General features: G+C 27.6%; 1 protein-coding gene and 1 pseudogene across 1 annotated transcript; one reads left to right on the top strand and one right to left on the bottom strand.

Annotated features, from left to right (window-relative positions):
• Positions 1-330: 330 nt before the first annotated feature.
• Positions 331-1,194, top strand: LOC149512231 (uncharacterized; annotated as a pseudogene).
• Positions 1,195-2,211: 1,017 nt separating this feature from the next.
• Positions 2,212-2,823, bottom strand: LOC111313209 (glycine-rich protein). Its single transcript, XM_022913886.2, has one exon. The coding sequence runs from the start codon at positions 2,660-2,662 to the stop codon at positions 2,282-2,284; it is 381 nt and encodes a 126-aa protein (XP_022769621.2). The 5' UTR covers positions 2,663-2,823; the 3' UTR covers positions 2,212-2,281.
• Between the last annotated feature and the right edge of the window lie 12,248 nt (positions 2,824-15,071).

Genomic DNA, 15,071 nt, shown 5'->3' with positions numbered 1-15,071 from the left:
ATTTGATGATGAATGCTAGACGATTTGTGGGCTTGCTTTATATGAAGGTTTTTTTTTTATTGGGTGATTTATTGCAACAGATTTTTATGTTGATATGTTAGTTGAGACTTGAGACTCAAGACTCGAGTAAACTGCTTTCATATTCTTAATAACAATAGTTAGGATAGATGAAGTAGCTGAGGTTCCTTTTAATATTGAATCTGAGATGCTGTATCAATTTTAACATACAATGAAATGGTATTTCTTTCATTAAAAAAAAAAAAATAGTTACATGCTTTGTTTGCAATTGTTTACTACATTTGTTTATTTACTTTGATCATAACAGAACAGATGGGTAAATGTAGGATGGAGATGAATTTGATAGAAATTGAGAAGGTTCTGAAGAAGGTTTTCGAAAGAAGATGGAATAGTTTGTTAAAGATAGATAAGAGTTACCAATTCTTTGTGATATTAAGATATTGCTAATCACCTATGAACTAGATAAACAAAAACCTGAGATTTGGCCTGATAATGACGAGAGTTGATAGCAAAAAAGCTTGTGATTCTTTTGCAAGTACGAAGAAAAGATTCGATGAGAAATATTGAATTTCAGATCATAAGAGTATGATCAATCACTTCTCTGAGAATGAGCTTCAAAAGTTGTGTTGTGAATCGGATGATAAGACTGATGCTGTGACGAATGCAATTAAATCAGAACAGGTCCTGACAGAAGGACCTGGATCGCCGAAGATGTTGGGTGACAGTCAAGGAATAGGATTGTTAAACAAGAGGAAGGGAAAAGGTGTTATCTACCAAGAGCCTGTCTATACTCAACGAGACCAGAGTTTTCAGATGCTTTCCCATAACCCAAATTTCATGAAAAGTCCATTGATGATGATGACGCAGAAAGGTATCAGCTATCCTGAATTTGTTGATGGTGGTTGTAGTAGTAGTAATATTCCTTACTTTCCATTGCCCATTCATTATGATTATGTTGATTCATCTTGGATGCAACCAGCTTACATGAACGCTAATTTCTCGATGGGACACTATGATCCAATCATCTACCATATTCCTCCAGGAATTTATTATCCAATGATGCAGGCTAACAGGATTTTTATATTGGTAGTCTTGTTTTAGTAGTTAAAGTCAAGTAAATTTTACTCCTTCAATTCCAAAATATTTGTTATGTATTAACTTTCATGGTATTTAAGAAAAAGCTTTAATTTTAATGTATTTAATATTAAAATTTAATTTTTTATAAAATTAAAGTTTCATGATTTTTAATATCAAAAAATAAAAAATTCATAAAATATAATTTTAAAATATAAAAAAGTAAAAATTTTATATGTTTTTAAAAAATAAGATATAATTTTGGGACACAAAAAAAAAAGATGGATAAAAAAAAGGGAAAGAAGGAGTAATTTTTTTATTGATATTCTTGAATAATTGACATTTTATTTTCATTCAATAGTATATTGTTGGCTAATTAAAAAAAAAATAGTATATTGTTGGCCTAGTCTCATGGACATGCTTTTTTTTTCCCCTTAGTAAGAAATAAGTTGGTTAATAGATAGATAAAATATAAATTATGAAACTTTGGAACAATTTAATTTGGTTGGTCTATATGATATTTGGAAAGTTTGAAATTTGAATCTTGCAATCATTTATCTATCCTCAAGTTAGAATTTTTATTAAAAAAAAAAATTATGAGACCAATTTTAAAATCAAAGGCAAAAGGGTTAATATCATAAATAATTTTTAAGCTATAGTTAAATATTTAATATAATATTTAAATTTGAAAATTTTTTTATATTATATTTAAATTATAGATATAATAATTAATGTGATATTTAAAAAAAAAAATATTTATCATTGAATTATCTTTTAAAATTAATCATATTAAAAATTAATACTATAATAATAAATAAATTCATAATTTATATACTATATTAAAAATTTTTAAAATTTAAGTATTATATTAAATATTATATGCATTCTCGAATTAATGACATTAACCAAGGCAAAAACAGCAATGTTGGCTCAGTCATATACATATATATTTTTTAGAAAAAAACTACGTTCGTTGACAATATATCAAACACCTGGACTGCAACTTCGACGAAAAACCAAAACTTGAATCCTATAATTATGGTTTCTTATAATGACTTAATGAATAAAGAAAAATAATCTAAAATAAGTTCCATGAAAATAACATGATTCGAATAAAGGTAGAGAAGTATAAAAGCCTCGTCAATTTATTACTCAAGACAATTGAAACATAACAACAGTCTTTTGTTTCCTAGGAAATTAAAAATTTTCTATTGGAATTTGAACTATCCCCGGACAAGTAGGATTCCAAAGATTCCAAACTAAAACCATATCCAATACCTTGTCCAAATCCAAACCCAATTCCAACCCCACAACCAGCTCCAACCCCAAACACAAGCTTCAAATGGTTCCAAGGCCACCCACCATACCCAACTCCCCCAACCAAACCAAACCCAACTCCAATGCCACAACCAATCCCAGCACCACATCCAGGGCCTAACACATTCTCCCCCACTTTCTGGCGGCTTTCACGGAGGAACTCTGACACTGGAAATTGCTTGACACTCTTTTTCTTCTTCATGTTTCCTTTCCATTTCCATAAGGAATTTGTGTCTTTGGATTTGGGTTTCATGGGATTTGAGGTAAGGGAAGTATAGAGGGAAGAGGAGGTCGGGTTGGGACGTGGGAGGATTGAAATTGAAAACTTTATCAGTTGGGTTTGGATAATATAAATGCCTGTACATTTGTTTTTCCCAATTGTCGCCTTCTTTATTCTCTTGTCCCTAAAGATGACAATTTTAAGACTTTATATTCAATATAATATCGGTGCATAAAATTTATGTAATATTAATAAATCAAATGATAATATTATATTAATGAGTAAATATCAATTTTTAAAATAAATAAACATAAATTAATTTTTTTTTTAAAAATTACTTATAAATGAATTATTATTATTTGATTTATTGATATTATATAAACTTTATACACAGTGCATCAAATACAAACTTTAATTTCAAACACTATATAATCATATTAATATAAAATAATACAAAAATATAAAAAATATATAATTTAAAATTTTAATAAAAATTACATATAAATAAAAATGAATTTTATGTTTAACATATGGATTAATAGTATTCGTAATTTCTAAACTTTGATCTAAATTCTATTTTGGTCCTTAGAATTTAAAAAATTTTAATTGGATCTTTAATTGCTCAATGTTATTCTATTTTGGTCATTTCATTTATAGAACTATCTAAATTGACGGTAAATATCAATTGGTACCACGTTGTAACGTTAACTAGCATCTCATATGACAGATGAGGGATAAAAATAAAATTCTTTCAAAGTTTAAGGACTAAAGATGAATCTATCTCAAAATTTTATATATTTCATATATATTTTATAAAATATTAAATTTAAAATTATATTTTTGTATTTTTGTTATAATATAATTTATTTGTTATATTTTTTGTTTTTAATAAAAGATAGTTTTTTTAAAAAATTTAAATTTAAATTTAAATTCATTTTAAAAAAATTCAATATCATTTTAAAAACAAAAAGTTATTTTCTACTAAATATATTATTTTACTCATAAATTATAATAAAAATATTATTTTCCATCTATAAAATAGATGTTTTAAAATATTAAATATCTTTTTATTTTCCTTTTTCAAATATATTTGAAAAAAAAATAAATAAAGGAAAAGAAAAGTAATTCAAGAAAAAAATTCATTTTTATATATTTCAAATATATTTTATAAAATATTATAATTTATAATATTTATAAATTTTTATTATGATATGATTTATAAATAAAATAATATTTTTATATAAAATAAATTTTAAAAAAATTAAAATTAAGTTGAAATTTTCAAAATGATTTTGTTAAAATTACATATCATTTTTAAAAAATTAAATTGAAAATTTCAAAATAATTTTGTTAAAATTATGTATCATTTTAAAAAATAAAGTAAAAATTTTCATATCGATTTAAACAATAAAATAAAAACTCTATATCATGTTAAGAGTTTATGTAAAAATTTCCATATCATTGTCAAAAATAAATTTATTAATCTGTTTAAAAATATAAATACAATATAAATACTTTATATTCATATAAAATAAAAAATATAATTTAAAACATTTTTTTTATTTTTTTTATAAAATGCATTTTATAAAATATATTTTAAAAGAAAAATAAAATATTTAATATTTTAAAAAATAAATTTTTTGGATAGAAAATAATATATTTTATAATGACTTATAAGTAAAATAATATTTTGAATAATTTTTTTTATTTTAACAATGTATTAAATTCTTAAAAAAGGAATTTGAAATTTTTATCTTAATTTTTAAGTTTTGAATATCTATTTTGTATTTAAAACAAAAATCTATCTAATAAGCTATATTATAACAAAAAATATGCAAATATAATTTTAAAATTATTATTTTATAAAATATATATAATATATAAAATTTTGAAATAGTTTTATCTTTGGTCCCTAAATTTTGAGAGAATTTTATTTGAGTCCCTCATTTGCTTATAAGATATTATCTAACGTCATTACGTGTGTCAGATGATATTTACCGTCAATTTAAATGGTTTCATTGATGGAAGGACAAAATAAGATAACTTTAGGCAATTAGGAATCCGATTAAAACTTTTTAAAATTTAAGGACCAAAGTAAAATTTGAATCATAGTTTAGAGACTACACTGCTATTAATCCTAAAAAGAACCAAAAAATTGGATCAAATTTCTAGAACTCCCAAAACTAAAGCCCAAAAAAATTTTGTTTGCTTGAACTTTGCATGATTGCTCTTTTAATTGCTTAATTGCTTGCTTGTTGTTGGTGATTTCAAATTATATATTAGAGTTTTTATATAATAATTTAAATTCCAAAATCACAAGGAAAATCCCCACAACCGAATTTATCAAAAACATTTTCAAGTTTTTTTTCTAAGATCTTTCCTTTGTCAAGCATCTTGATGCCCAAGTATTTCCAAAATTAATTGGTCTTTAAATTCTCAATTTCAACAAGATCTAAAAAAAGAAAAAAAAAATCAAATCCCAAGCTTTCCTTTTGCAAAATTAATCTCAATTTTTCCTCTTTTTTCTTTTTTTTTTGCCAAAAATTGAAAATAATATTAAATAACAAAAATTAAAACTAAAAATAAAAAAAATAAAACAAAATAATAATAGTAACAATTAAAACAAAAATATAATTATGGGCTTAGAATTCAATTTCACAATTAAAGCCCAATTCCTATTTTGCATCCCATTATAAAAATTCAAAGCCCATTTTAATGCAAAAAAAATTTTGGAAAAAATAGAGTGTCTACAAATATTGTTGCTAAAAAAATAATGCAAACTCATCGAAGCTTATTCTACAATCAGAGCCATGGTCATATCTTTGTAGCAAGTACTAAATCCTTTCTGTTTTGTTTCTATTCGCCTTAGTAAAAAGCAAGCAATCATCTTAAAAAAATATGAGTGACCTTGGATCTAGATTTATAAGCTTGAGTTCCACACATCAAATTATCCCTTTGGAAATTAGCTAGTAATGCTTTTAGGCCTTCACTACATATAAATATAGAGATAGAAGATTGGCTTGGCGAAGACTTCTTTCTAGATATAAATTGTTAGTGATACATCCATTCACAATATTGAGTTAGAAATGGAAATGATGCATCTTACTATGAGAGAGATCCAACAAATGGAATTCTAATTTTTTCCATCATAGATCCTAAAAAGTTTCATTTTACTTGATCATAAGCTTTACTTATATTGAGCTTAAAAACAAAATGACCTTTTTTTTCCTTACCTTTTGGATTTTAAAAAGCGCAAAAGTTCTTAGGCTACATGTATATTATCAATGAATAATCTACTCAGTGTCATAACATATAGATCTGTAAATCTATAGCTAGACTTGACTTAAAGAGTTACCACTAATCTTTTTTGGTCTATGCGCGATTTGTCATCTTTTTAGGTACCTTTGAAAGGTAAATCCATGTCTATGAAACCAGAATTAGGTTTAAGAGTATGGTTACATGTGAAGAAGGTTTAGCACCCTCACATCGCCCATCCAAATGATGGCACTAGCTTGATTTCGTGTTATCCAAAAACTTTAAAAAACTTACCATGTAATTTGATATCAGAAATTATCCTTAAATTACTCTAATATGTTGGTAATAATTCAAGAACATCCTTTTATCTCATGAGTATTCAAAGAGGCTATTTGTCATGCTTTGAAGAGACTCCGTCATCGAATTTATTTAATTTTTGTAAAAAAAAATTGTTTGTGATAATTGAAAATTTTGTGAGAATATTAATATTGAAATTTTTTTCTAAATTCTCTAATATGTTAGTAAAATTTAAAAAAGATTTCTCACTTAAGAATTTATATAGAGATTGCTATTTGAAACATTTTATGTGATTTTATCATCGAAGATTCAAAATCTAATTTTATAAATGTAGATACCTATTTGTGTTCGGGATCAATTGGATTGATTTCTTTTGTTATTAGTGTTATTATAGTACATATTATAATACTATGGTATACTTTTGAAATTATTATAGTATTATTAATAATATTATTGTACCATATTATTATTATTATTATTATTATTATTTCTATTTTTTTATTTTTTTCTTCTTCTTTCCTTTTGCTCTAATCCACACGTGAACAAGGAAATCTGGAATCAAAATCAGAATCTCACTAGCTTGGTTAAAGTTTTAATGCAAAATCGTATTAATATGATTGCTAAAATTTTGAGATCTAAAATCAGACTAGGCAGAACTTAATCCCAGGATTCAAGCCTGATATTGATTTTGTCCATTTCCTAAAATTGATTATAGAATTGTATATAAATTGAACTAAAGATCAAAGGAACACATATAGAATCGATTTGGGGGGTAGACGATGAATTGGGAAATTTTTGGTTCTGAAAATTGCTTGGGTAGTAAAGAGTTTTTATAAGATTTTGATTTTGAGAATCCCAGGTTTGATTTGAAGTTTCTTGGTTAAATTTGGGTTTCTAGGGTTTGATTTAAGTTGCTAGAGAATTTTTTGAAGAAATCTAGGCAAATCTGAGAAATTTTGGGATTTTTATGGAAAAATCTAGGTTTGGATGAACTTTTCGGTGAAGAATGAATTTTTTGACAGGGTTTGAATTTTTCGATGGGATTTCAGCCAATTTTTCAAAAATTGGTGGGTTTTTCAATTTCTAGTTGAATTTTCTGGTGACATTCTGAGAAATCGGTGGGATTTCTAGTTTTCAGTTAAATTTACCGGTGGGTTCTTCGAGAATTTTAGAAAGAGGTCAGAGGATTTGAAGGCAAAAATAACATGAGTAGAGGGTGTCTGGGATAAAAATGCTGAAATATTGCTTTTATATTGCTCCAAAATAGCAGCGTTTTGACAGCCCATGATCCGTGCTCTAACCCACTGACCCGTGCGTTGACCCACGCTCCGACCTGACCTAATCACAAGGTTTCCTTTTTTCATTTTATTTTTGTTTTCTAATTTTATTTTTATTTTATTTTTTAGGTCATTTTATTTTTAGTTTTTTTATTATGGTTTTATTTTTGAGAAATTTTGTAAAAATTATTTCTATTATTTTATTTTTTGAAAATAAATAGGTTAAAAAAACAATTATATAAAAAAAAACCTTTCTTAATAAGTAAAAAAAAATTAAAAAAATCTTTTCAAATAAGTTTTTGAAATAATAAAAAAATAAAAACAAAACAAAAAAAATCATTTTAAGTTTTCAAAAAATATTTATAAAAACAAAAAAAAAATCTTTTCAATCAAAAAATCTTTTTCAAATAAAATCCCCTACAAAATAAATTCATGAATTCTACCAAACAATTGGAGAATTTTCATGGATTTAATTTTTAAAATAGAATCCACCAAACTATTGGGAAATTTTATAAATCAATTTTCAAAAAACAAAAATGATAATTTTATCCTCCAAACTATTAGAGGATTGTTTCAAAGTAAGTTCTATCAAACTATTGAGAGACTTTACTAATTTTTTTTGAAATAAAATAAATTATTAAATTCGACGATGAAGCTTCTTCAGAATGGGACACTAGTTTTCGTAAATACTCATAAGGTGAGAGAATTGTCTTAAAGTCGCTACCAAACTATTAGAATGATTTTAATACTAATTTTCAACATTAAAAAATTTCATAAATTATAAATATGATTAAAGCTTGGATAATCTAAGATCAAATTGGTACCATCATTCAGATGGGCTTTATGGGGGTGCTATAACTTTTTTCATACATAACCGTACTCTGAAATCTAAACTCTGGTTTTATAGATCAAAATCTTCTTCAGGTGGCTAATAACACCTAACCAAAAAAAAGATTAGTGACGACTCCTCTAATCCATATTTAATAGTAGGTCCACAAATCTATATGTTATGATAGTTTAGCAACTTCGTTGGGGACATCGAGAGTTAGGCCAATAAATGATTTCTTATTATCCAAGCCTTGTTTAATATATTTAGATTGTTTTCTTTCTTTCCTATTTCTTTCTTTTCATTGTTTATATTCTATTAGTTATTCACATGTATATATTCTATTAGTTATTCACCTGTATATATTTGTCATTCATTTGCATATGCATAACATAAGTTCTCCACTCGAGCTTTACCCTCGAGAGAGAATAAGGTACCTATGCCCTTATGAGATTTTCTGTCTTCACATGGGCCTACGAAATACTCCCACTTAAATTAAATCTTTTTCACTTGTAGCCTATGATGGGTTAAGATTAGAGTGCCTTACTAGTTTGTGATGGACAATGATGTAAAAAATAATTTGAAAACCTTTTAGAGGTAATCCAAACTGCATATAATTAACTTTAAGAGCCTAACCATAGATAGAGTCATATGTCTATCCACCCTTCATAGTTAACCCAAAATCTAGGATCATGTTGTTATTTTACTTGTTTTATAGTGTTTATTTTTTATTTTTTAATATGATTAATCGATTTTTCTATCTTTTTTTTATTTTTTTTCTTATGCATATTTATAAACATACATGTAGATTGCATATTATGCTTACTAACCCTTTTTTTGTGCATGAATGCATTCATCATTGCATTCATTCTCATGAATAATTTGAAGGTTTCATACACATCATTTTAAATTTGCACATTATGGGAAATTAAGGTTCAAGGATAGCTCAACACCAGTACTATACCCGGGCTAAAGCCAAAAGTAGAGCAATGCAAATCATATAGAAAAGATAGAAAAGGCTTAGGAGATACTGGAAGAAAAATTGAGCAAAATTTTGAAAGCTCTAGAAAAGGCAAACAAAGGAAAGGTAATAGAGAAAGACACTTTGCCTGAAGCTACTGAATCAACATAGCCTATAGGTTTGGGTCCACATCAGACTTAAACTGCCCCAATCTTCCAACCACAATAGGCAACTTTGCTAAATTATAACTATCAAGGAATGACTTATACACCTGATCATGGGAATGTTCACAGTTATAATAATCTTGTTTTCATCGAAAAGGCGGTTGTGCCCATTCAACTCCTTACTCTAGATGAGACAAAGGAGAAAAAAAAACTGCAGACAGCTGTGCTCTTGAAAAATTTTAAGATCAATTAAGTCATGAGCATGATTAAAAAAAGATTATGGGTTATAGAAGGCATTGATTTCTATAGATCCATAGATGCTGCCAATCTTTGTTTGGTTCCAGATGTCATGATTCTTTTAAAATTCAAGGTACTAAAATTTGAAAAGTATAACGATATTAAGTGCCCCATTATGCATATCACAATATATTGTCATAAGATAACAGTATATGCCAATAATGAGAAACTAGTCATGCATGTGTTTCAAGATAGCTTGACCAAATTTATTATAAGATGGTATGTCAAGTTGGACAATACTCACATAAGTCATGGAAAGATTTGACTCAATCCTTCATTAACCAGTATCATCACATCATAGATATGCCTCTTGATCGTCTCTCACTACGAGAGATGGAGAAAAAAGCATCTAAATTTTTCAAAGAGTATGTCCAAAAGTGGTGAGATGTTGCTGCTCAGTTATAACCTCTCATAACAGAGAAAAAAACAACAATGCTTTTTATAAGCACTCTAAAGTCATCATACTATGAGAGGATGATAAGGAATGCAATTAAAAATTTTGTTGACATGGTGATTTCAAGGGAGATTGTTGAAAATGCAATCAAGAACGGTAATTTGGAAGAAAAAGAATCTTTTGTTACTAAAAAGATACCCAAAAAAAAAGTGAGACTCAAGCTATGAGTTTCGACAGACAGTATTTCAAAAATTACTCTCAATCAATTTGTCCCATATATCATTCATTTGCAAGTCATGCTTCTGTAGCAATGTACCAATCAACTCTATGACTTTCTTATCCATTTACACCTTGGCCCTCTATTCGTCCAACTACCCCAACAAGTGGTGTATGGGAATCATAGAACTAGGAAAAACCTACATTTGACCTTATCCCTATAAGTTACATAGATTTGTACTAAGAATTTTACAAGAATCATTTGATTGCTTCATTTCTTACAAAACAACTCGAACCTTTCTATCTTAAATGGTATGACTTCACTGCTCACTGTGATTATCATTTTGGGGTGACAGGCCATTCCACCAAAAATTGTATCCCTTTGAAACATATGATGTAAAATTTGATCAAAAGAAGGCTAATAAATTTTGATACTGGTGGAAATATGGCATCCAATGTCAGTGGTAACTCGTCGCCTAATCATTCAGGGATATAATTTTGGAAAAGGTTGATTGAAACTGTGTATCATCTTAGCATTTCTTGATAATTTAAACCTTTTTTATACTTGAATTTCATTTTATTTTTCATCATTTTGATAAAAGTGACATGTTTGATGCATTTTTGTGATATTTCTCTTTTGTGTGAATACTAATTAGTTATTTTTACCTTCTTATATCTTTTTTCCATATCCATTCTTCATTTTCAAATAATGAATGTTTAGACAATCGTGATGATAGTTTAGGATTTGATGGATAAATGAAAATTGTTGATCCATAAGGACTACTGAATAAAAGGACAAGTCTGGGAAAGAATGTCAAAAGTGATGCAACATATGATATTTGCTTAGTCACAAGTTTTTTTTGAGTAAATAAAGATTCTCCATTAAGAGTATTCATGCTCGAAATGAGAAATGACCTTTTTTTTTTATCCTTTCAAAAAAATAAAATTATCTCTTGCTATCCTATTTGAGCTTATTGAAAATTTTTTTTGAAGAACCCTAACTAAAGATCACCCTCACATTGAGGGGCAAAGTCAAAAAATCTAGGGCAAAGCCTTTTTATTTTTCTTAAAAAAGAAGAAAAAAAAATTGATAGGGCAAAATGCCAATATGCTCCACAAAAAAAAAAAAAGAGGAAAAGAAAATGAAGAGAAAAATGCCAATATGCTCCAAAAAAAATAAAAAAAAACAAAAATTGATAGAGAAAAATGTCAAAGTGCTCTACATAAAGAAATAACCCTTAGTTTGATTACCCTTCAAATACAATTTAGGCCCATTTTATCCCTTTCTTTGGCACCCTTACCCTTACCCTAGCCTACATTACATCTCTTAAAAGTTCATTTTAATCAAATGTAAATCTTTGATTTGAAAAATCATGAATTGAATTGGGGTGGGTTTGCCATTGGGTTGTGTGAAGTTTTGATCAAAGTGTCATTGTTGAATAAAGAAAAAAAAATGAAAAATGAAAAAAAATGCAAAAGAAATAAAAAATAATAAAAAAAAGAGATAAGGGAAGAAAAAGAAAAGTTAAATTGAAAACCTGAAGGGGTGGTTTAAGTGAAAATGAAAACTTGAAAAAAAAATTCATGTGAAGGTCTTCAGAATAAAGATGAAGACATTAATGGAATGTGTTTTTGAAGGATGATCATGAATTTGAGCTTAAAATTATCTGAACGATCATTATTTTGGATGTTAATGTCTTATTTGAATAAATCACAGCATTTTACCTTTGTTCACCCTTGAGTTATTCTTGACCTTACCTTTTGTTCTTTCAATAATAAAGATCCATCACTAAATAAACATCCCTTGAATGAACTAAAGAAATGTATTATGTCTGTCACTGATTTGAATGAAGGTAAATAAATGAATGACATATTTTCATAAAGAGTTTTCCATTTTTTGAAAGAAATCCAAGATGAGATCAATGAAAAAGTATGAGAAAATGATTTACAAAGGGGCAAACAAGATGACTCAGTGATAAATTCAATGATAGATTGGTTGACACGACTTACAAGTTACGATTAGATAAGGAAAATGGCATGGATCAACTGATAAAATTTGTTTTGAGACTATTAATATTAAGAAGCTAAAAAAGACTGGAGGAGTCTTGAGAACCTTGCCACCATAATTGAAATTTCATGACATCAGCATTACATACATTGTGTTTACATTCGCAGCCTAGATAGGACTTGTATTTGCATCGTTGCAATATCATCATCACTCATTCTCAATCTTAGCTCAGTCCAGATCATTTTTTATGACTCGTGATTTTGTCCCGATCATTTATTTTTGACCTTGACTCGGTCCTGGTCACTTCATTTTTGAGTCGTGGTTTTGTTTGATCACCCGATCTTGGCTCAATCCAAGTTATTTTATTTTAAGTAGTGGCTTCGCTTTAGTCATTTATTTTCGACCTTGACTCAGTCTTGATCATTTCATTTTTTGAATCGTGGTTTCATCTTGATTACCCGATCTTGGTTCAGTCTAGATTGTTTCTTTTGACTCGTGATTTTATCTTGGTTATTTATTTTTGATCCCGACTCGATATTGGTCACTTCATTTTTTGAATCATAATTTTATCCCAATCACCTGATCTTGGCTCAATCTAAATAATTTCTTTTGACTTATGGTTTCATCTCGATCATTTACTTTCGACTTCAACTCGATCTTGGTTGCTTCATTTTTTAATTTGTGATTTTATCTCGATCAACCGATTTTAGCTCAACGTAGATCTTTCTTATTATGACTCATGGTTTTATCTTAGTCATTTATTTTTTTATCTTGATTCGGTCTTAGTCATTTTATTTTTTGACTTATCATTTCATCTCGGTCACACGATCTTGGCTCAGTCCAGATCATTTTTTATGACTCATGATTTTATCCCGGTCATTAATTTTTGACCTCGACTCGGTCCTTGTCGCTTCATTTTTTGACTCATGATTTCATTACGATCACCTGATCTTGGCTCCGTCTATATCATTTTTTGGCTCATGGTTTTGTCCCAGTTATTTATTTTTAACCTCAACTCGATCATGGTTGCTTAATTTCTTGACTAATGATTTTGTTCCGATCATTTTTTTTACCTCGACTTAGTCTTGGTCACTTCATTTCTAGACCTATGGTTTCGTCCTGATCACTCGATATTGGCTCATCGAGATCATTTTTTATGACTCATTATTTTGTCTCGATCATTTATTCTTGACCTCAAGTTAGTCCTGGTCCCATCATTTTGAAACTTATGGTTTCATCACGATCACCTGATTTTGGCTTAGTCTAAATCATTTTCTAGATTCACAGATCATTCCTAGTCATTTTTACGTCTGGTTTAACTCGAATAGAGTAAGTATCTAGATCTTTGCAGCATCTTTATCTAACAGAGATATACAAATAAGGGCAGCTGTAGACACCCATTTGTGTCTGGGACCAATTAGATTGATTTTTTTTTATTAGTATTGTTATAATATATATTATAATATTATGGCATACTATTGTAAATTATTATAGTACCATATTATTATTATTATTGTTATTATTATTATTTATTATTATTATTATTTTTATTATTATTTTTTTCTTTTATTTTTTTCTTCTTATTTCCTTTTGCTCCAATCCACACGTGAATAAGGAAATTTGGAATCAAAATCAAAATCTCACCAGCTTGGTCAAAGTTTTAATGCAAAATTATATCAATATAATTGCTAAAATTTTGAGACCTAAAATCATGCTGGATAGAACTTAATCCCAAGATTCAAGCTTGGGATTAATTCTGTGTATTTCCTAAAATCGATTCTAGAGCTGCCTATAAATTGAACAAAGATCAAAGGAACACACATAGAATGGATTTGGGGGGTACATGGTGAATTGGGAAATTTTTAGTTCTAAAAAATTACTTAGGCAATAAAGAGTTTTTCTAGGATTTTGATTTTGGGAATCCTAGGTTTGATTTAAAGTTTTTGGGTTAGATTTTGGTTTCTAGGGTTTGATTTAAGTTTTTGGAGAATTTTTGAAGAAATTTGGGCAAATCTGGGAAAATTTGAGATTTTTATGGAAAAATCTGGGTTTCGATGAATTTTTTGGTAGAAAATAAAATTTTCGGTTAAATTTTTCGATGGGATTCTGGTTAGTTTTCCAGAAACCGATGAGTTTTTCAGTTTTTAGTTGAGTTTTTGGATGACATTCCCAAAAACCCATGGGATTTCTAGTTTTCGATTGAATTTGTCGGTGGGTTCTTCGAGAATTTTAAAAAGAAGTTAGAGGATTTTAGGGTGGAGAGAGAGAGAGAGTAGATGGCGTATGGGATAAAAACACTGAAGGATTACTTTTATACTGCTCTAAAATAGCAGCATTTTGATAGCCCAGGATCCACGCTCTGACCCGTTAACACGTACTTTGACCTGCGCTTCGACTCGACCCAATCACAAGGTTTCTTTTTTTCATTTTATTTTTAGCTCTTTTATTTTTAGTTCTTTTTATTATGGTTTTATTTTTGAGAAATTTTATAAAAATTGTTTCTATTATTTTATTTTTTGAAAATAAATAGGTTAAAAAAAACAATTATATAAAAAAAACCTTTCCTAATAAGTAAAAAAAAAAAAACAAAAAAATCTTTTCAAACAAGTTTTTGAAATAATAAAAAAAAAAACAAAAACAAAACAAAAAAATCTTTTAAGTTTTCAAAAAATATTTATAAAAAAATCCTTTCAATAAAAAAAATCTTTTTAAAATAAAAATCCCTACCAAATAAATTCGTGAATTCT

Source organism: Durio zibethinus, chromosome 23 (assembly GCF_047325235.1).
Source record: "Durio zibethinus cultivar Kanyao isolate XHJ-2024 chromosome 23, ASM4732523v1, whole genome shotgun sequence".
In the NCBI taxonomy this organism is placed as follows: Eukaryota; Viridiplantae; Streptophyta; class Magnoliopsida; order Malvales; family Malvaceae; genus Durio; species Durio zibethinus.
Note: the sequence above shows the minus strand (reverse complement) of the source record. Positions and strands in the feature narration are given on the sequence as shown.

Bases quoted from the DNA above. Each gene is read 5' to 3' on its own strand.
- LOC111313209 (XM_022913886.2), bottom strand. From the start codon at position 2,662: ATGAAACCCAAATCCAAAGACACAAATTCCTTATGGAAATGGAAAGGA.